Source organism: Marmota monax, unplaced genomic scaffold (assembly GCF_021218885.2).
Source record: "Marmota monax isolate L192 unplaced genomic scaffold, Marmota_monax_Labrador192_F-V1.1 WCK01_AAM20220418_F8-fsc00285, whole genome shotgun sequence".
Classification (NCBI taxonomy): Eukaryota; Metazoa; Chordata; class Mammalia; order Rodentia; family Sciuridae; genus Marmota; species Marmota monax.
The window spans coordinates 1,200,626-1,222,761 of NW_026695045.1; the positions used below are offsets into that span (position 1 = coordinate 1,200,626).

The 22,136-nt window shown below is 46.0% G+C and overlaps 1 protein-coding gene across 2 annotated transcripts in view; it reads left to right on the top strand.

Moving 5' to 3' along the window:
* Positions 1 to 22,136, top strand: part of Ern1 (endoplasmic reticulum to nucleus signaling 1) — an 86,691-nt gene that overhangs the window by 58,796 nt on the left and 5,759 nt on the right. For both annotated transcript variants that reach the window (XM_046427735.2, XM_046427734.2), the window contains 13 exons: positions 982 to 1,243; positions 2,658 to 2,736; positions 3,725 to 3,890; positions 7,082 to 7,200; positions 9,917 to 10,105; positions 11,682 to 11,949; positions 12,289 to 12,379; positions 12,685 to 12,874; positions 14,500 to 14,599; positions 14,858 to 15,057; positions 18,587 to 18,734; positions 19,651 to 19,778; positions 21,948 to 22,071. In XM_046427735.2, coding sequence (XP_046283691.1) covers positions 982 to 1,243; positions 2,658 to 2,736; positions 3,725 to 3,890; positions 7,082 to 7,200; positions 9,917 to 10,105; positions 11,682 to 11,949; positions 12,289 to 12,379; positions 12,685 to 12,874; positions 14,500 to 14,599; positions 14,858 to 15,057; positions 18,587 to 18,734; positions 19,651 to 19,778; positions 21,948 to 22,071 — 2,064 coding nt within the window. The remainder of the gene's footprint in view (positions 1 to 981; positions 1,244 to 2,657; positions 2,737 to 3,724; positions 3,891 to 7,081; positions 7,201 to 9,916; positions 10,106 to 11,681; positions 11,950 to 12,288; positions 12,380 to 12,684; positions 12,875 to 14,499; positions 14,600 to 14,857; positions 15,058 to 18,586; positions 18,735 to 19,650; positions 19,779 to 21,947; positions 22,072 to 22,136) is intronic.

Sequence of the window (22,136 nt, forward strand, 5' to 3'; positions counted from 1 at the left end):
TTTCCTTTAAGATACCCTTTATCACTGGGTTTTGGGCTTGCTATTGGCGTGTAGTAAAAATGTCCCAGTCAATATGGCAGGGCCTGGGTGAGAAGTCTGAGGGGAACCAAAGTAGAATGGTAGTGAGTTTAGATGAAGAGGAAGGAGGGCATGCCTTGTTGAGTCCCTGTGTGTCACAGAAGAAATTTACAAGCCCATGGACACTATAATTAAAAATCAGCACATAAGCCAGGCACAGTGACACATGCCTGTAATCCCAGCTATTCTTAACGTTGAGGCAGGAGGATGGCAAGTTTGAGGCCAGCCTCAGCAATTTAGTGAGACCCTGTCTCAAAATAAAAAATAAAAGGGCTGGATTGTAGCTCAGTGGTAAAGCACCCCCCAGGTTCAGTATCCAGTACAGGGGACTGGGGGCTCAGCATGTATCATTAACAGCCTCATCAAGAAGGCTACTCTAACTGTGGCTCATCCCCCAGTTATTTCTCTAAATGTACACTCCTCCAACTCAAACGATAACTGAAAACCAATTTGATCATCTTAACCTTAGTATCCGAAAATATGACTCTGCCTAGAATATTTTCATCTCTCTCTCTGAATGCTCCTTTGTGAGTGAGATGCTCATAAGTCTGATTTGCAGCTTGATCTATGGATTTCAAACAATGCTATAAAATTTCAGATTAATAGGCAGCTCTATTGTCTCCTCTCTCCTTAGTATTTACTCACTTATTAAATAGAATGGCAGAGAACATGACTGAAGAAATTGTCTTTGGGGGAATGGTCCTATCTTAGGTTTATACTGCAGGCAGCCCTCAGTGTCTTGATATCAGGGAACCTGAACAAGTTCATGGAAACCATAAATTGTTCTGAGAATATTTCAGAAGTCTTGTTTTCTCTGAGTGACCGCAGTTTGCCAAGAGAGTAGAGGATGTGGTTGTGGGATAGAGTGAGACTGAGTGTACTTTTGTTGTTTGATCTTTACAGAGATGTCCCACTTTGTGTCCAATGGTGATGGACTGGTGGTGACTGTGGACAGCGAATCTGGGGACGTCCTGTGGATTCAAAACTATGCCTCTCCAGTGGTGGCCTTCTACGTCTGGCAGCGGGAGGGTCTGAGGAAGGTGATGCACATCAATGTCGCTGTGGAGACCCTACGCTACCTGACCTTCATGTCTGGGGAGGTGGGTCGCATCACCAAGTGGAAGTACCCGTTCCCCAAAGAGACGGAGGCCAAGAGCAAACTGACGTGAGTCAGGGAACTCAGGGCGGAGGGTGGCAGCTGTGATACTGGCATTTAGTGTACCCTACATTGGAGGAGGCTAGGGGGCAAGACAGATGTCTCCAAGGCCCTGAGGAACATCATGAGCCAAGACTGTCTCAATCAGAAACTCCAGAATATAAATACCAGGGGTTACCCCTGGATGCATCAGAGCTCTTGAATGTTAAGTCAAAATTTGGGGTGAGAAATGGAAGGAAACTGCTGAAATAACTACAGTGCAATTTGGCAATGTCTCTTGTGGAAATAGAAGAAATCTAAATTATTTATTTATTTGTTTTTGGTACCAGGGTTTGAATCCCAGAGATGCTTGACCACTGAGCCACATCCCCAGCCCTTTTTATTTTTTATTTTGAGTAAAAATAAAAGTTGCTAAGGCTGGCATAAATCCTCCTACCTAAGCCTCCTGAGTCACTAGTATTATAGACATGCACCACTGTGCATGGCTAGAAATTTATTTTTTTTATCTTCATGTATTTTCTAAATTTTTATTGTAAGCTATGTTCATTTTAAAAAGCAGAAGAAAAAAAAAGACTCAGTAGGTTGTGTTTTCCATCCCAACCTGCTAATAACCTGTCACTAAGTCACTTAATTATGGCTAGCCTCAGTTTCCCACTTCACAGAGTTGTGGGAAATATCAAAGAAGATAATGTACATGAAAGTGTTGTCAAAATTGTAAGATACTGCTCCTATGGAAGGTGTTTGTTGAAAGAGGCTTGGTGATTTAGTAGATAACTGGCCCCACAAAGGCTGTAGACAGTAGTAGCCAGAGCATCTAGAGGTGCAGCTCCCACTTTTGTACATTGATACCACCATCAGCCATGGCCCCATCCCCTCCACACTGCCCCAGACAAGGACAGACTGCCTAGCTAGGGGACTGGAAGTTCTTACAAATCCCTCTGCTCTGGGCATCTGGAGGAGAGCATTTGACTGTTCCTCCAGGCCTCTGCTGAGCCTCTAGAATCCTTAAAAAGCCCCGAGACAGCATGGTGGTAACACTGGGGGTAGTGGTATGGAAATGCGCTGATCAGGATCATTCAAGAGTCTTATGCAGTGGGTGCTAAGCTGACTGGTCATCAGATACGGTCCTTTACACTGAGCAATGTGTAGCCCAGCCGTGGCATTTTGCAGATGAGGAAACTGAGGCTCGCCCTTTGGCAGCTTGTCTGTATTTTGGAAGGCAGCACGTGAAGCTGGAACCTGAAGTCCTGCTGTCCGATTCCTTGACGGCACCCCTGCCTCACACCCAACTCTCTCCTCCATGCCCAGGACTAATGAGGCTGTTCCTGTGGGCAGTATTCAGGGTTGACTCTGCTTTCCCAAAAACCCTCTTTTGTGGGATCTGTACATGAAATGACTGGAACACATGTGTCTTTTCTCCCAGGCCCACCCTGTATGTTGGGAAGTACTCCACCAGCCTCTATGCCTCTCCCTCCATGGTGCATGAGGGGGTCGCTGTTGTGGTGAGTCTTCTGTGGGGCTCGCAGATGCAGCCTTTTGTTCCTTTTCCACAAAGAACAACTTTGAATTACATAGGACATCCTGCTAGTTATGAACATGAGACACAGAGCTGAAAGTTTCAAGAGCAGCTTCTGCACATCCCATATTCTATTTTGAAAGCAAGATATGCAACAGAAGCAGCCTTCTAAAGCCGGAAGCATGGTTATTCCATGTTGCTCTTGTGTTCAAATCTAAGCTCCCGGTCCAGGCCCTCTTCAAGCCAGGACCACCAAGTACTTGCAGCACCCTGTTAGTGTAGCCAAATGCAGCTTCTCTCCGGTGCCCAGAGTTCCCTGTTCATCTTTCATCTGAGCATTTATTGGGACTGACATCACACTTCAAATGCCCTTCCTTCTTCCTTTTCCCTAATTCAAATCCCTTACATTCTTTGTGACCTCCCCAAGCCTCTGTGGACCTCACTAGCCTGCTGTGAGCAGTCTTATCTTTGAATGTCTGAGGATTATGATCCCAGTGGCTCACCCTGACCCTTCCAGTATCTGGGCTCTTTGGTTGTATACCTTGTCTTCCCAGCGATGTGGTCACTGCTTGTGTTAGCAGGACAGTGCTGGAGCCACCTGGGCACCTAGATGGAATTGATTCCATGAGTTGCATCTGTTGTGACTAGTAGACAGCCACTCATTCTCCTTCACTTAGATCTTCTCATCATTGCTTCTTGAGCCCTGTAACACACTGGCTGGTCCTCAGAACCCAGGTTAAGAACTGAAAGGGTGTCAGTCCTGTCCTGAGAAAGCAGCTTCCCTTGCCTGGTCCTAAGGCCCCTGTGTCTTGCTCTGAGTGTCCTACACTAGAGCCCCACACTAGACAAGGCTCATCTGGAGGCATGGCAGATCTATCAAGGCTCAGGATAATGGTCGGGGAGGTATGCTGCGGGACCTGGGGAACCTGCTCTCCTTCAAGGGCTCCTGGGCTCACCATGCTGTGTCTCCACAGCCCCGTGGCAGCACTCTTCCTTTGCTGGAAGGCCCCCAGACTGATGGTGTCACCATTGGGGACAAAGGGGAATGTGTGATCACACCCAGCACAGACCTCAAGTTTGACCCCGGACTCAAAGGGAAGAACAAGCTCAACTACTTGAGGAATTACTGGCTCCTGATAGGTAAGCGCTGGTCTCCAGAGGCAGCCTTAGCTGATGGCACACTGCCTCCTGGTGGGCAAAAGCTGGCCTTGCTGGTTTCTAATGCTCCTGGCTGAAGGCACTGTGCTCTGTCACTTCAAGGTGGTCTTTAGACCTTGGAACATATTTTACTCTCAGGGAGATTAAACAGGATAGCCAGGTTATCAAAGAGGTGAGAGCTCTCAGAAATTGTTTATATAGTGTTCCAAAATTCAGGTTCATAGTAACATAAACTTTGTGTAATTACCTGACATAAAAATGTCTATTTCTGGGGCTGGGGATATAGCTCAGTTGGTAGAGGGCTTGCCTTGCATGTACAAAGCCCTGGGTTCAGTCCCCAACACCAAAAAAAAAAAAAAAAAAAAAGTCTAATTTCTCACAGTGACCTTGTATAAGGAATCCTCTTATTTCTGTTTTATAACTAAGAAAACTGAGACTATTTCTATGGGAAGTTGGCTTGGAGTTCATGTGAGTGTGGGAGCCAGGTGAGAAGAGGTTAAGACCAGGAGAATTGAAAGCCATGCAAGGTCAAAGGCTGCCCCAAGCCCCACTCTTTTCCTTTATTTTTCCGTTGTTGCCAGTCATCACTAATGGTCCTGAGGTTGAACTGGAGGCCCTGCCAGAGGTTATAGGGTTAGAGGTGGAGTTGACAGGTGAGAGGCTTTGTGTTCCCAGAAAATATCCTAAGTAATTAGAGCAAGATGGAGTTTTCTTGAATCCCGTCTGCTCTTCTTATTTTTCCTTCTCTCTCTCTCCCTCTCCCTGTTCTCACACACACATACACACACACAAAGACACACTCCAAATGGCGCTGTCTCCCAGGCGAAGGTAGGGATGAATCCCAGTGGGGCAGGCCAGAAGGCTGGTAGGGATGCCAGAATGCCATGCAAGTTAACAAGGCTTCTTCTCCCTATCCTCTTCCTCTTGGCACCTGCAGAAAGAGGTGAGAGCTAGAGCTCTGGCACAGGGATGAGGACAGCTGGGAGACCCGATACCTAGGAAGCATCATGACCTACCAGGCAGTGGGTCTAGACGGAGCTGTGTGCCTAGGAGCTGTGGTGGGGAACCTGGTGTGCCTGAGCCCTGAGGTGCCCTTTACAGGTTTCCCAGCTCTGTTTTGTCTTCCTCCTGATTCCTTGTATCCGTTTTTTTTTTTTTTCCTTATTGTTTTTAACAAATAATAGGCAAAGGAGACAACTAAAGATTTCTACTCTTTTCTTACAGAGGTAATTTGGGATGTATGCCTAAGTGGACCCATGGTAGGAAAAAAAATAGCTAATTGAGCAGAGGCCATTAAACTTACAAGGCTTTTCAGTTTTCTGTACCAGTTAAGGGGTACGTGAACTGCCTGCCAGTGATGAAGAAGTGACACTGAGGAGAATACAAAAAAACATGAGGGAAGGTCTTTATGGCTAAGTTGTAAAATTAGATCCCTTTAAAATGGTTTGTCCAAGAATGAAAAGTAGGACTTAACAAATTATAAAGAAGTAGTTAAATAAGGATCTCACAATTCTGAGGTACCCTCTGAGGAACTCCACAGGTAGTCATTTTTAAATAAGGCAGAGAGAGTACAGACAATCTTCTTTCAGAGTAGGGCCATGTGGTTGTACCCCTTTACATCTCCTTCAGTTTGGTTTTTGTGAAAGAAATTAAAGACACCCTAAGTTCACGCTCATTTTAAAAACAGAATAGCCTCATGAGCTTGAGAGGCATAGTCTATGGTTGCCCTAAACAGTGGTCCTGACCTGTGGTGCTCCCAGCATCACCCAAAGCTTTGTCAATGAGGCATGGACCAGCCCTAGAGGGCCTGGTGCCGGAGGTCCAGGGCAGGGACTGGCCATGTGCTTGTTGGAGTCTGGACCTAATTGATGCTGATAGATAAATAAATCACAAAGGCCAGGTACTATTAAGAACTGTAGGAGAGGTGGGGAGTTTGGGCTTAGGACTTCCATAGCACCCTCTTGGTAGGCGTCCTGTAGACAGGTGGGAGCACTAAGTGTGAGCGTTGGGGAAAGGGGCGGATAGGATGCTGCAGCAGAGTGGTGTGTGGCACCTCATTTCTCTTAGCTGTAGTTCTCTTGTCAGTGGCCTCAGTTACCTGCAGTTATTCACATTCAGATTCCTGAGCATACCAGGGGTCTGAAGTGGGTAGTCACAAGGTGGGAGACCCTGCCCCTGAGCACCGGCGTGTCTCAGGGATCCTTGGTAATTGTTCAAAAGTGGGTTTCCTTTCAAGATGATGTTAGACTGTAGGTGGAGAACTGACCTAAAGAGATGGAGGCTGGATGAAGGACTGCAGGGGGATTTTCCAGGTCAAGAAACACCCAGCCTAGACTAGATCCTGCTAGTTTTCTTCTCCCATTTGTGTCACAGCTTCTGATGGGTTTGGGAGAATAATGGAGAGGTTGTAAGGTGAGAGAAACCTGAATCAGTGAGGTGTGATCCAAGTGAGAAAACAGAATAGAGCCTGACAGCCGGCAGCCGTGATGAGGAGGCAGCCTGGCCATTTTAGGCCACACTGGAGACATTTAATTTGAGATAAGTAGATTATCAAACCACTTGATATCCCAGGTCCCTATTTTAGTCACCTCTCTTTTCTTATGGTAATTTGAATCCAGCAGATGCTCAATAAATGTGTATTGAATGATAGATAGTCATGAACTAGTTGTGAGGAGAATGGTACGTGGGCATTCAGAGAGCTGCGACACCCCACATCCATCTGGCAGATGTGCTCTCTTGCTGTCTTATGAGTGACAGAAGCTGGGGCTGGGGCTGGCAGTGCACTGAGAAGCTGTGCTGCTCAGAAGAGAGCTGGGTAGTGATGGTGCTGGGTAGAGCGTGGAAGAAGAGCTCCTTGGACTACACTAACACTTCACCTGTGACCTGGGCACGGAACCCACACAGGCCTCACTTTGGGACACTTCACAAACATCTCAGACCCTCTCATCTTTATTCTCACTGTGAGACCCACAGTACTATATTCTACCAAGTAATGACATTTCTGTTTTGACGAAATTTTTTTGGTTGCTGCCTCTCATTTTCTCTCACTTTGTAGATGTGAGGGTTTGCCTTGTGGAACACCTCAGCAGGTGGTGACTGTTGCCTGAGTTTAGTGTTGAATGCCACCACTGCTTGGGAAACTGTTCTCAATCAAGGTTTGTTTCCTCTCGCAGGACACCATGAAACCCCGCTGTCTGCATCTACCAAGATGCTGGAGAGGTTTCCCAACAATCTACCCAAACATCGGGAAAATGTGATTCCTGCTGATTCTGAGAAAAAGAGTTTTGAGGACGTAAGTGAGGAGTGGCCAGCTGCTGGCTCTCCTGCCAGGCGTTGGGGGATAAGGCAGTAGACTTTGCCCTGCCTCAGAGCTCACAGTCTATCTGGAGGGGAGAGGACCGCACCAGAATCCATAGCAAAGGAGATAAACTGTTCAAGGCTGTAGGGGAGGAGTAGGAAGTAATTCATGAAGGAAAGTACAAGAAAGGCCCAGGAGGGAGCAGGCCTGGAAGAATGGGGTGGGCTTGGCGTGATGGGTGGGAGCAGGAAGGTCCTGGAAGGAAGGGAAGAGCAGAGGTGAGAGCCTGGGTAGGAATGAGGCTGGGATGCCCAGAGTTGGGCCGTGGGGAGACAGGCCCCACTGGATCCAAGGCTGCCAGGGAAAGAGCTGAAGGAAATGAGCCAGGGGCAAAAGGGAACCACTTCCCAAGTCTCAGACAAGCCTGTTGGAGGGGTTAGGGCTTGGAGAAGAGGGGAGACCTGAAGTTTTATGAAGCCAAGGTCAGACTACTGACAGTTGCCTGGTTTGGTTGCTTGAAGTGGCAGAGGCTTGGTCTGGCAGGGCCCCAGAGCACCTGGAGAGTGGTACCTCGGGCACAGGGAGGTTATTCAGGTAGCAGCTGCCCTGAAGTGCTGATGTGGGCTGTGGAGACAGGGTGTGCTAGTCAGGGTCTCAGCTGAGAGAGATGGCCCACACAAACTAGGGTAATTTGAGAATTACCCTAGTTTATTAGTGGCAGGGCTGTTCAGACAGGTGTGGACAGTACCGGGGGTCTCATGAAGGGGAGAGAGTGGAAGGGAACCCAGACCAGGAGCTGAGAGCTGTGATGGAGGGATGCTCAACCCAGCAGAACTCCTCGTTCTCCCCCCTCTGTCTTATCTGCTGGTGCTCCCTGTTGGCTTCACCCAGTCAGAAACCAGAGGTGTGGGAGACCATGGCTCTGGCCCCTGCAGGTCAGCCTTCTGAGGACACAGCAGGTGCTCTGTGGAGGAGACCCCACACCGCCAGCTGAAGTCCTTATTGAGTCATTTGGACCTCACAGCTGCTGCCCTACAATGGGAGCCCAGTGATGGAGAAGGTGCCTGGGCTAGGGGAGGGTCAGGAATGAGAGCAGCTGCTGATGTGGAGCCCAAGGCCACAACAGATTCACTTGAGAGACTTAGGTTTTATCAAGAGGCAAAGGGTGATCATGGTCTCTTAAGAGTTCAGGGCACAGTGTCTTTATCCATCACCTCTGGAGGCAGCCAGGTTGGAGAAATACACTGATTCTTAAAGCAGTGATTTGAATAGCATTGCCCTAAGAGCTTATTAAAGTCGTGCATATTCATTATTGAACACTTAGAAATAAAACTGTAAAGAAGAAAATAAGACAATACCCTTAACGTAACACCCAGAGGTAACCACAGTCCAGACTTATATATTTAACCATCTGATCTTTAGCCACAGTTCTTTTAAAATCCATCAAAATACTCTCGCTCAGGCAGTAATGAGGCTGACTCCTTAAACAAACATTCTCAAGCAGATATAGCCAAATGAGTATGGTTGCTGGTCACACGCTCTGCAAACATTCCTCAGCCGCCTGCTACATACCATGCTGCCACACTTCCCATGCACAGTGGGAGATACTGGGTGGAGGTGTGAGCAGAGCGGAAGTGCCTGGGAGGGCCCAGGGAGCAGCAGGGGAGAGAATGGTGTGGGAGGCTCACAGCCATTGGGTAGGGAATCCCACTGGGATGGGAGGCTGTGTGCTCATCTAGTTGGGCAAACAGAAGAGGAAGTACCTGGAGTACTGGGTGTTATGAGAGGCGACCAGCACATTTCTCAGGGATTCTGAGGAGCTTGGAGCTTTATCTGATTTGAACTTTCTAAATAAAATTTTCTTTAACAAAGACTTCTGGTGCTTCTTAAAAGCTTTGGGAAAATAGTAGAATTCTTGAATAAGTTATTTTAGTTCTGGAGTTACAACAAAAGTTTATAAGCAGTGTAAGAAAGCAACTTCATCTCAGCACTGAAGGGAGGAAGGGAGGGAGGGAAGGAGGGTCAAAGAAACAGGCAGCTTCATTACTTTATAGGCACATGGAGGGGGAGGCTTTCCTTTTCAGTGTGAAATTGTATCATCATATTGACTGCCAGCTTTTCACCAGATGTTGTTACAGATGATTTCAGTTTTTCCAGATATCAAATCTAGGGTCAGAGGAGGAAGTTTTTGCCTTCATTGAACATTTTCAAAAGAATATCAGGTCAGATGTGATGGGACACACCTGTAATCCCAGCAACTTGAAGGCTGAGGCAGGAGGATCACAAGTTTGAGTTCAGTCTGAGCAATGTAGTAGACCCTGTGTTAAAATAAAAATTTAAAAAGAGGCTGGGGCTGTAGTTCAGTAGTAGGGTGCTTGTCTAGAATGCATAGGGCTCTGGGTTCCATCCCCAGTACCACACACACAGAGAAAGAAATAATGTCAGAGTCTAAAGGCACTTGCAAAAGTATTTTGCTTTGAAATATGTTTTTGAGCAATGGTAACATCACTGTAGAAACATGTGGTCTTTCAGAGCCATTGCCTTGGAAGAAGCAACAGTTATCTGATGATGTGACTTTGATGAGCTCAGAAAAAAAAATCCAGCACATTAGAGAAGGGTCCTATTATAACTAGGGATTCTCTTGATCTTTTACCTCACCTATATCTGGCCAGAAATTCTGCAATGACATAGTGATTCTCTCCTACACAAGGTTATCAACCTGGTGGATCAGACAGAAAATGCACCAACCACTGTGTCTCAGGATGTGGAAGAGAAGTTGGCTCATGCCCCTGCCAAGCCTGAGGCTCCTGTGGACTCCATGCTCAAGGACATGGCTACCATCATCCTAAGCACCTTCCTGCTGGTTGGCTGGGTAGCCTTCATCATCACCTACCCCCTGGTAAAGCTCAGCCTTCCCCCCAACCCCCACCCCACTGCCCAGTCCATTCCTGCAGTTCTCCACCTATCATCTTTATCAGACAAAAATGGCCAATGCATTTCTTTTCACATTTCAAAGTCAATATTTTAACCAGATGTGGTGGTATACATCTGTAATCCCAGCTATTCATCATCAGTTCAAGACCCAACCTAGGCAACTTAGTGAGACCCTGACTCAAAATAAAAAGGGGACTGGGGGTGTAGCTCAGTGGCAGAGCACTGCTGGGTTCAACCCCCAGTATCACAAAAGAAAAAAAGAAAGAAAAGAAAGAAAGTCAATATTTGCTTATCTTAAAAAATTTTTTGTAGTTAGAGATGCTAGTGTTCTAGATAAGGACAATTTTGTACCTAAATCTTAATGTTTTTAAAAAACAGATTGTAAGAGCTGATTTATAAACCTGCCCTCAGATCATTTTGAGTAGTTAATTATGCCTTCTTTTTTAAGAACAGGGATAATAAACAAAACCCTTTCTTTCCTTGAAAATTGCCTGTTAGGTCAGTGAGAGCAAAAAAGGTGGCGTGGTGATTCCTTTGACTTCTCAGTTGGAAATAATTGAGCAAAAATTCTGCCACTGAGTGGGCAGCGGGTGGGATGAGACCTTGATCCCTCCAGCAAGTCCATGGAGCATCAAGTGTTGCCTCCCCAGAGCAGCAGTACTCAGGCAGCTCTCGGGGGCCCGGGACAGCAAACCCTGCACACACTTTGCTTTCTGTGGACAGTCTATTCACCTGATAGTTTTTGAGGTCAATAGGCTCTGGGAACCTAAGCCTTCTCCCAGGGTGCTTAGCTAGTAAATGGTGTTTCCAGGACTTCAACCCCAGGTTAAGAGAAAGGGAGCTAGAAAACTCACCTGTGGGTTGTGGCTGCACCCCGGCTCCTGTAGTCATCCTCCTGTGCCGAGTAAGAGTGATCACAGATTACTGCCTCTTCTAATGATGCTAGAGTGGACCTCTCAGGGTGCTGGAGAGGAGTGAGGGTTCAGGGAGGCAGCATGATAGATGAAGCCCCATGCTGCCTTGCCACAGCCATGTGGCTGGGGCGGGTGGCAGTGAGGTTCCAAGCCCCAGCTTCCTAGCTGCCTTCTGTGGGCCACCCAGGCGCTGACCTCCATCAAGCACACAGCTGTGGGGAACTGGCCTCGCCCCACGCACCATATTGCCTCCCACCTCAGAACATCCTCCCCATTCAGTGTCACCTTTGCAACAACTCCCAGACTTCCATAAAACTCCTGAATTCTAGGATTAAGTAGAAGCCCCTTCCTCTGGGCCAATCCTTCACCCAGGGTAGAACTTCCTCTCTCGCTTCTGCCTGGCAGCCATTCAACCTCCACTGGCCCCTCCAAGGTTGGGGCATGGCCATACTGGGAAGGGTCGCACTGGCAGAACGACCTCCAGTCATTGGACAGATTGTGCCTCTCTGTGGCTTCTCTCTGGTCCCATGCCTAGGGTCACATAAAGTACACCTGGTCCCCTGCCTTGAGGAGCCACTTCTTCCCTGTGGAATACCACAACACCTACCTGGATGTGTTTGTTTGCAGAGCATGCATCAGCAGCAGCAGCTCCAGAACCAGCAGTTCCAAAAGGAACTGGAGAAAATCCAGCTCTTGCAGCAACAGCAGCTGCCCTTCCATCCTCCTGGAGAATTGACCCAGGACGTCGAGCTCCTGGACACATCAGGCCCCTACTCAGAGAGCTCAGGCACCAGCAGCCCCAGCCCTTCCCCCAGGGCTTCCAACCACTCTCTGCACTCTGGCAGCTCTGTCTCCAAGGCTGGTGCCGGCCCCTTCCTGGAGCAGGACGAAGAAGGTAAAGCCAGTTGCCATTTTGGTGCTGCTTTATCTTTCTGTTGAATTCTACCTGAGACTGTAGAGCACACCTCATCCTTCTGCAGAGTCTGCTTACCTTATCTCCATGACATGATATAGGGCCATTTCTAGAAGGTTCACAATAATGCAAAGAAACAATACAGGGGAGGAGACAGTAGCCCTGGGCATAAATGGGCAGTGAGCCCTGCTGGCCCTTGTGTGGAGACTCTTAAATCCCAACTCTTAATTAGAGGTCAGGAAGCTGGCAGTCATTTTAGCTTTGAAATTCTTTAGGTGGAACTGTTTAAAACAATCTCTTCTTTTTCTCCTTTTATGCCAGATGAGGAAACCAGCATGGTGATAGTTGGGAAAATTTCTTTCTGTCCCAAGGATGTCCTGGGCCATGGAGCTGAGGGCACAATTGTGTACCGGTGAGTAGAGTGGCCGGTCCTGTGCCCTTCCTACCAAGTGTGTGAGTGCCTGTCAATTGCAGGCTGAGAGTCAGGCTCCAAGGGCACCACAGGATCAAAGTGGTGACCATGGCAGGTGAGACCCACATCCATGAAGCTTGTGTACTAAAAGAGAAGTGATGTCCATGGGGCTGCTAGTGGTCAGACTGTGAGTCTGATAAGGTGACCTCTATGTCACAGGAGGACACTGTGGGTCCATAAGTCTCATCTGGTGTCCATAGCCTGCTTGCACCAGTCAAACACAACTGCTGCTCCTTGTCCTACAGGGGCATGTTTGACAACCGTGATGTGGCCGTGAAGAGGATCCTCCCCGAGTGTTTTAGCTTTGCAGACCGTGAGGTCCAGTTGCTGCGAGAATCAGATGAGCACCCGAATGTCATCCGTTATTTCTGCACGGAGAGGGACCGACAGTTCCAATATATTGCCATTGAGTTGTGTGCAGCCACCCTGCAGGAGGTGGGTATGACTGGCCTTTAGGTGCAAAGGGCCACTGACAGCTTTGCCATGGCCCCTGTGGACAGCCTCCCTTCCCCTGTCAACTGGGATGTTGTTTTAGGGATTGCCAATTTGTTATTGTGTTTTATGAACCTGATTGAAATTGCAGTATAGGAGACTATCATGCTAAGTGAAATAAGTTAGTCCCAAAAAACCAAAGACTAGATGTTCTCTCTAATACGCAGATGCTAACTCACATTAAGGGGGAAGGTTGGGGGAAGAATAGAGGTTCTTTGGATTAGACACAGGGAAATTAAAGGAAGGAAGAGGGAGGGAATAGGAAATACAGTAGAATGAATCAGACATAACTTTCAAGTGTTCTTATATGAATACACAACCATATACTCCCCATTGTGTACAACAAAACTGGGAAGTTCCACTCCACACATGTACGGTATGTTAAAATGCATTCTACGGTCATGTATAACTAAAGAGAACAAATAAAAAAATTACAGTACAATGAAATGTACTCCTTTTAAATGTATAGTTTAATGCATTTTGACAAATGTATATATATCCGTTTAACCACAAACACCAAATGTAGAATATTTTTGTCACTCCAGTTGTATGTGTTTATTTGTTTGTTCATTTATTGGTACTGGGGATTGAACTCAGGGATGCTTTACCTCTAAGCTACATCCCTCACACTCTTTTTTTTTAATATTTATTTTTTTAATTGTACACAATACCTTTATTTTATTTATTCATTTTTATGTGGTGCTGAGGATCGAACCCAGGACCTCGCACGTGCTAGGCGACTGCTCTACTGCTGAGCCACAGTCCCAGCCCCGTCCCTCACACTCTTTATTTTTTGTTTTGAGATAGGATCTTGCTAAGTTGCTTAGAGCCTCACTGAATTGGGGAGGCTTCCCTCAAACTTGGATCCTCTTGCCAGTTTTAACTTGAGAGGCTAAGGCAAGAGGATCCATGTTTAAGGTGCACCACACCCAGCTCACCCCAGTTTTAATGGGGTGGTCTTCTGAACATGCCTGGACAGTCTTGGTTTGCAGTTGGCATGTGTCTCCCCTTTTGCCTTCAAGGAACCTGTTCAGTTATTATTCCTATCTCTGGACATGGCTGGTGTGTGCTTGGAGGTTGCTTGTTGATGAGTGAAGACTGTATAGTTATCCAGCAGACTTATTTCACTCTGTTCCCAGGCTTACCTTAAAACATTTCAGTATCATTTGGATTCCTCTGCAGGCTTACCTATATGAGGCAGTGAACTTGAATGTCTTGCCTTCTTCTTCTTTTTTTTTTTTTTAATAACTTTTTTCTTTAAGACATAAATCTTTATTTTTATTTATTTATTTTTATGCGGCGCTGAGGATCTAACCCAGGGCCTCATGCATGCGAGGCAAGCACTCCACCCCTGAGCCACAACCCCAGCCCCCGCCTTCTTATCTTTCTTATTGTAAATTAGTACATTGGAGCTTTATTTATTTGTTTAAGTCAGTCTGTAACTAGGAGATCTGTTGGGAAATATGGATTTCAATAGAGAATGTTGGTAATAATGGAATCAGGAATGAGCTCAGGATCTAAGAAGTCCTGAGGGCTGCACTATGACCTTGCCATTGTGTCTTTTACAGTATGTAGAGCAGAAGGACTTTGCCCACCTTGGCCTAGAGCCCATCACCTTGCTGCAGCAGACCACCTCAGGCCTGGCACACCTCCACTCCCTCAACATTGGTAAGAGGCTCCCCAGGGGCCAGGTGGGGGTGTCTGCCTGGTTAGCTGTTTACTACATCACAGTTGTACAAGGGTGAAGAGGGAGCCTAGGTGGTTCCTTGACAAGTTGGATTAGAATATAAGAGGGAACCTTACGTAGTTTAAAACCTTTGGAGAGGATAGTGGGTATATTGGGGTTTGACAGGAACCCATTTCCCCCTTATGGGAGGCTGGGGTTGCTCATGGTAAGCACTGGATGAATCTGGAATTCTCTCTTAGTTCACAGAGATCTGAAGCCCCACAACATTCTCCTCTCCATGCCCAATGCACACGGCAGGATCAAGGCCATGATCTCTGACTTTGGCCTCTGTAAGAAGCTGGCGGTGGGCAGGCACAGCTTCAGTCGCCGTTCCGGGGTGCCTGGCACCGAAGGCTGGATTGCCCCAGAGATGCTGAGTGAAGACTGCAAGGAGAACCCTGTGAGTGATGGACATGGCCTCTGAAGACCACAGACCCAGTCATTGTGCCTCCATAGTCAGAACCGTCAAATTCAAGTTTTGGGGGCTGAGGCACATGTTCCTGGACAAGGTCATTGCTTTAACAGAAAGCTCCTATGCAAACATTTCCATATTATCTCATACTCAGATACATGAGGAGGCAAATATGGGCAGTTGTCTATTTTTTTATCCTATTTTTTTTTAATATTTATTTTTTAGTTGTAGTTGAACACAGTATCTTTATTCTATTTATTTATTTATATGTGGTGCTGAGGATCAAACCCATAGCCTTGCACGCACTAGGCAAGTGCTCTACCGCTGAGCCCCAGCCCCAGCCCACTGGCCTATTCTTCTAATCACTTTTAAATCACATTTTTTATTTGGGGGAACTGGGGAATCAGGGCGTATGTGGGATAAGCAAACCTCCAGTTTTCATTATTTTTTATATTTGTTTTTGTTTTCCCCACTTTTTAATTTGAAGAGTTTTAGACATGCAGAAAATTTGAATGTTATTGTGACCTATGTTTTTCTACCTGTCGATGATTTGCTATATTTGCTTTGTCTTTCTCTTGCTGAATTATTGGCATATAAGTAGCAGCATTCCAAGCCTGTATACCTCTATATACAGCAACAGTGTCTCTTAGGAACAAGTACCTTCTACTTGGTCACCACCATGTCATTATCACACCTGAACATTCAATAGTTCACATTTCCAGTTAGTCCCCAAAGTCTTCTCTAGGGCTGGATTCTGTTTACCAGGACCCCATCGATTCTTCTGCATCGCATTTGATTTTATCTTCCTAAATTCCAGCGGTCTCCCACCTATTTTATTTCTTGTTGATGACATTTAGAGAGGATAGGAATACCTTGTTCGGGGTTTGTTTGCCTATTTCTTTATGACAGTGTTTAATATTTCTCTCTATTCTTTATATTTCCTGTGAACTAGATGTTAGGTCTGGAGGCCTGATTAGATTCCAGTGAAATGTTTTGGGCAAAAACAAATCACAAATCACTACATCAGGAAGTATATGATAGCAAATTGTACCCTTGTTATTGTACCCCTATTAGTAATGCCCACTTGAGTCACCTGTGTCTGCTGATCTCTCTTCTGTAAAGGTTCATTTCTCCTTTTGTTGTTAGCAAGTCATGTGCAGGGTGACCCTCTGGCACAGTGGGTGTTGAAGTCCTTCACCCGGTGGCTTTCATCTATTGACCATGCTTCCTGAAGCACTCATTGCAAAGAAATTCTTCATTTATTATCTGGTATTTAGCTCCAATTTTAACTCCTTTTCTATTTCTTTCTTAATTACTGTGGACTCAAGATTCAAGTAATAGTCAATGGTAGTCATTCTTTTTTTTTTTTTTTTTTTGTCCTTACTCCTTTTGATACTTAAAATGTCCCAAATTTGGCCAACAAGATCCCGTTAAGCTGGCTTTGGCATCCATTTGCTAAGAGTGGGCTCATATTTGGACATCTTTCTTTGTAGCACAAGTCATCAAAGGCTCGTCTTGTCCCTTCCCTGATCCAGAACTGGGTGGGATGAGCCATCTCAAACAGAACAAACAGGGTAGAATCCCTCTTATCCAGTTCCCTGGGGACAGCAGCCTGTCAATTATCACAAGTCAGAAACAATGATGAATTATTAAGAAAATACACACATATCTTAAATACATTTTTTTTCCCCAGTACTGGTGATTGAACCCAGGGGCACTGTACCACTGAGCTATGTCCCTGGCCCTTTTTTCTTTCATTTTGAGACATTTTCTTTTTAAGTAGTGGAATCTGGTCTCTAAGTTGTAATCCTCTGGCCTCAGCCACCCAAGTTGCTGGTTATAGGTGTGTACCACCACACCCAGCTTTTAAACACATTTTCACTTAAAGCAAGTTATGTAGTTCTTTAAATAATAGGAAATTTCTGCCATAGGTCAAGGTTTTGTTTTATTTTTTTCAAATTTGGGTCTGACTGATTGAAGTTGTTCATTTCTCTCGAATACTCATATGCCACTTATGATGAGGCTCAGACATTTTAAACATGTCCTAAGGGGCTTGAGAGCCGAATCCTTTGTGTCCCAGTCCAGTACTGTTGGTTCAGAGCAGTTTGGTAGCCACTCCCTTTTATTGAGTCTTCCCAAAGATTCAGCGGACCTCTCACTTTGTGGAACTCATATTTTATCAGCTTAGGGAATATTTAAATGACAAGTACAAATGGCAGTAGTACATTTGGGGATGAACTGAACTGGGACCCAGGAAGTCTGGAAAGGCACATGGCTGGAGTCCCTACTGCTGGACTCCACCTCTTATATTTTCCACAGAACAATTTGGGAGAAAAGCCAGGCACTCTTCATGACCTTCCATGCTGGAGAAAACAGGCCCTTAACAATGTAGCAGTTCGTTCAGCCTCTCCACAGGCCAAAACAGAATGAAACCTCCCTGCCCTCAGTGTGGCCTTTGCTGGGGATGAGAGGCATCATGAGCTGCAGAAGGCATGGGGGGTGGCACGGCACCGTGGGAAGGTGCAGGGGCAGGAAAAAGATCCAACAATGGTGGCTGTGTTCCAGGTGTAAAATTAGAAGACCTGTCCTGGCGGGTCACTGTCTAGGAGGGACCCTGAGCTTGTCCTCAAACCTTTCTGTCTATGTCCTCATCTGGGAATGCTCACCCTACAAGGCTGTGGTGAGGCTGAACGAATGTGCTACGTTGTTAAGGGCCTGTTTTCTCCAGCATGGAAGGCAGTGAAGAGTCCCTGGATTTTCTCGCAAGCTGTTCTGTGGAAAACATAAGAGGTGGAGCCCAGCAGTGTGGACTCCAGCCATGTTCAGGGACCCCCTTATGGTCGACCTTAAGGAGCATGAGCTACAAATCACACACTGAGTCTCTTTAAAGAGAGGCTCACCTGGACACTGAGCGGTTTCATAGGATAAGTGAGAGGTGATATTAGAAAATGTCAAAAACGACCTCACTGGAAACCTGTCAGGTGGTTTCTTTCTGGTGCCAATTTTGAACCCCAAACAGATTCCTTTACTAACAAAGGCTAGATACCTATTATGTGCTGGCACCTTCTAGGCACCAGGGCATAGCAGGAAGTGAACACGGAGGTCCCCACCGATGAGGACTCTGCTGTTGGGTAAAGAACATCTAATTGCTAGGGGAGCCACCTTCGGGCAAACACTATTGTTTTTTAAGTCGCCGTTTTCCATATTAATGCATTTAGTGGTCTTCACAACACCCCTTGAGAACAAACCATCACTGTCCTCATCTTACACATGAGGAAGCTGAGGCACAGTGATCAAGGCTGAGAGGCAGAGCCTGCATTCCAGGCAGTTGGCTCCCAAGTCCACTTCTTCCACTGTGACCATGACACCAAGACTGCTCTGGGCAATTAAGATCTATCGGCTGATTCTCCCAAGACACCTTCCAGGGGGCTAAAGTGGCAGCAGTACTCTTCCTCCCTAGCTGTGAGTGAGGCAAGAACTCTGTCTGAGACCTCTCATGCCCTGTGTTTCTTTTCAGACCTATACAGTGGACATCTTCTCTGCAGGCTGCGTCTTTTATTACGTCATCTCTGAGGGCAGCCACCCCTTTGGCAAATCCCTGCAGCGGCAGGCCAACATCCTCCTGGGTGCCTACAGCCTTGAGTGCTTCCACCCAGAGAAGCATGGTGAGTGGGTGGGGACTGGTCTGGCGTTGCCTCTACACTCCTGCTGCTCCCCCTGGGCTTCAAGGTGTACCAGGGCTGGGGGAGGGATGGCTAGAGTTATCCTTGGATCACCAAGGAGTTCTGAGGTTCCTGCAGAACCTGTGCCCTGGGCAAGGCCCCTCTGGAGACCTGTTTTTTTCCAGCTTGTGATATAAGGCTTGAATAATCTAAGGTTTCTTCCTGTACTGGCATTTGAGAGGACAAATTGTCTGTGGTTCATAAATGACTGTGCTGGGATGGGTAGGCTCTGTCCTCACTCTCCTGGCTCAGGCACAACAAGTCTTTCTTCCTGACTTTGGAGTATACTGGGTTCTAATGGCCCATGATAGCCTAATGCTGTCTCTTGAAAAAAACTAAAACTAAATTATTGTTTTGCTTAGGGGTTAATTTTTCTTATTCATTATAAGAAAAGATTATCATAAAGGCCAATATTTCCATTATATAGTATTTGATGACTGCTCTTAACTTTTTGGTATATAGTACCAATCACTTATCTAGAAATATGTGCACACTTTTATAAAATGGGCTTAAGTTACTACTTCCCAACAGGCTCATTTTTCAACTTCACCTTGAATGTCTCTCCATGTCAATCCACATCTAGCCACACCATCATTTTAATAGCTCATCATCCAGTACCTGGAGACACAGAGTGTCTCCCAAGTCCCCAGTATTAGGTATTTTCAATCACTCCTCTCACAAAACACACAGAGGACTCCCCTTTATTAGCTGAAGTTTGGTGTGAGTTTTTAATTATCTTATTGGAGTTAATTCCTTTAAGTGGAATCCTGCATTCAAAGGTATGCAGATTTTAAAGGTTTTTGGTATTTCGTTGTGACTTTGGGTGTAATAATGGGTCGCCTATTTTCCTCCTTTGCAGAAGACGTCATTGCACGTGAGCTGATAGAGAAAATGATCGCCATGGATCCCCAGCAGCGGCCCTCAGCGAAGCATGTTCTGAAACACCCTTTCTTCTGGAGCCTGGAAAAGCAGCTGCAGTTCTTTCAGGTACATGTGTCTGTTTCTCCACCCCAAGCTTTCATTCATGTCTTCCTGATTTTGAAAATGGAGAAAAGGACAAAGACTAAAACAAAAGACCCAGAATCGTATAACCAAAATAGAACCATGGCAGCAGGTTAATGTATTTATTTCATACTGGTAAAAGTTTAATTGGGGTTACACCATACATATAGTTAGGAATTATTATTATTATTATTATTATTATTATTATTCTACTGTACTTAGTGTTTTAAGTATTTTTCATGTTGGAGTTCTAAAATTTTAATGACTATTTTATCATATGGATGTGCCGTAATTTTTAAACTCTATATTATGGAATTTGCTAATACACAAAAAAAAGTAGATCAAGTACTACAAAGAACTTTCCTTTACCAATTCCCCAGCTTCAACAAGTACTAACTTTCACCCTCTTCCCACTCCTGATTATTTTGGAGCAAATCTCAGGCATTATATAAATTCATTCAAGTGTCATAAATTTGAACATTTCCCTATATTGGATTTTTATTCTGTCATCTTTTACCCAATCTCTGCTTAGCTCTCATTTTGCTTAGGACAGATTCTGTGACATTAAATTATAGAATCAATGACTGTGAATGCTTTTGGTGGTTGGATAGTCTTTGTGACTGTGTGACATCTCCAGATGGCTTTGTGGAGGTTGTGCTTCCATTCTCATGTGGTGTGCCCTGAGCATAACTCACCCAGATGCCTCCCACCGACACAGCATGGCTCTGAAGAGCAGCCTCATTGGATAGAGCGGCTCCTCCTGGGTCTTGGCAGAGCTGAGCTTTGCAAGCACCATAATTCAGAAGTGACCATCACACTATCTTAGAGTCCCACTGGGGCCTTGGCTATAGTGAAGCCCCCAGAACATAAGCTTCTTGTGGTCAGGAGTGATTGCTTCATTCTCTGCTCTGTCCCCAACTCCTAGGGAGGACACTGCCTGGCCCACAGCAGGTGCTAGTAACCATTTGTTTGGATTGGGAGGGGCAGGCCCAGTGCCATCTTCCAGGGCAGCAGTGTGTAGCATTAGGGTTGATCACTGTTCCAAATTCTCAAGTCTAGGCCACTTCGATGGCAAAATATAGAATAAGGCTAAAACTTGGGGGCTGGGGTTGTAGCTCAGGGATAGAGCATTTGCTTAGCATATGGGACAATGGGTTTGATCTTCAGTACCACATAAAAATGAATTAATTAAATAAAGGTATTGTGTCCATTTACTAGTAAAAAAACATTTTTTTTTTTTTATTTTGCACAAAGGGACCTCCGCGTCACCATGGCTTAGGATTAGCATCTCTAAGTCATGTCTTGCAAACACAGTTGGCTTCTATCCATGTCAGCTCAGAAACACATCCCAACTGTGCCCCGTATGGCAATCTAACATTTCCAAGGCTTTTCTCTAGGATTACAGATCAGGTGTTCAGCCATTCTGGCTTCATCTTTGTCAAGAAAAAACTACAGCTTATCTAAGGCTGCTCGGTGTTAACATATCTGGCTCATAGCTCCTCGTTCCCTCCAGTAGTGACCTGCTTACAGGTGGGGATGCGAGAGGCTGGTACTCAGGGTGCCTCCTGACCCTCTTTCTCCTTACCAGAACCAAACACAGCACAGGGCTTGAATCTAAAGAGGCCTCCTGATCCCATGTTCTCACCACCAAGTTTTTCCCTCAAAAAGAAGGCTTGGTTTCTTGTCTTTTCCAATGTTCAAATAAGGAGTGACAACACTCCTAGTTAGGATTTGAGCATGTTTCAATGGATAGATAAAGCATGGTTTGCAAATGGATTACAGAGGTTTTTTTTTTTGTTTTTTTTTTTCGTTTTTTGTTTTGGCAAATATAGATTACACATGGCTCTGTGTAAACATGGTTGTGTGTGTTTGAGAGAGAGAGAGATTCCAGAGGTGTGTTCATGGTCAGTTGTGGAGATGATCTCTGTGGGCCTGTCCTAGTGAGAAACACACATAGTTGCTCAGCAGGGAAGAGTCGGCGAACCAGTGAGGCAGGGTGCAGGGTACTTTCTGGGAGCAGCCTGGGCCCAAAGAGGAATGACAGGCTCTTTAAGACCTACATAGCAGTGGCCATTCTGTGGGCCAGCGTGTGCATCCTGTAGCGCTCACCATCTCTAACACTGACCAGCATCTGTTGCCTTGTTTCCTTGGCAGGACGTGAGTGACCGAATAGAAAAGGAGTCCCTGGATGGCCCGATAGTGCGACAGTTAGAAAGAGGCGGGAGAGCCGTGGTGAAGATGGACTGGCGGGAGAACATCACTGTCCCCCTCCAGACAGGTGATCATTTCTAAGAAGTTAGCAGGGACATGGCAGCTGCAGGTTGTCCAAGCTCCAGATCCCAC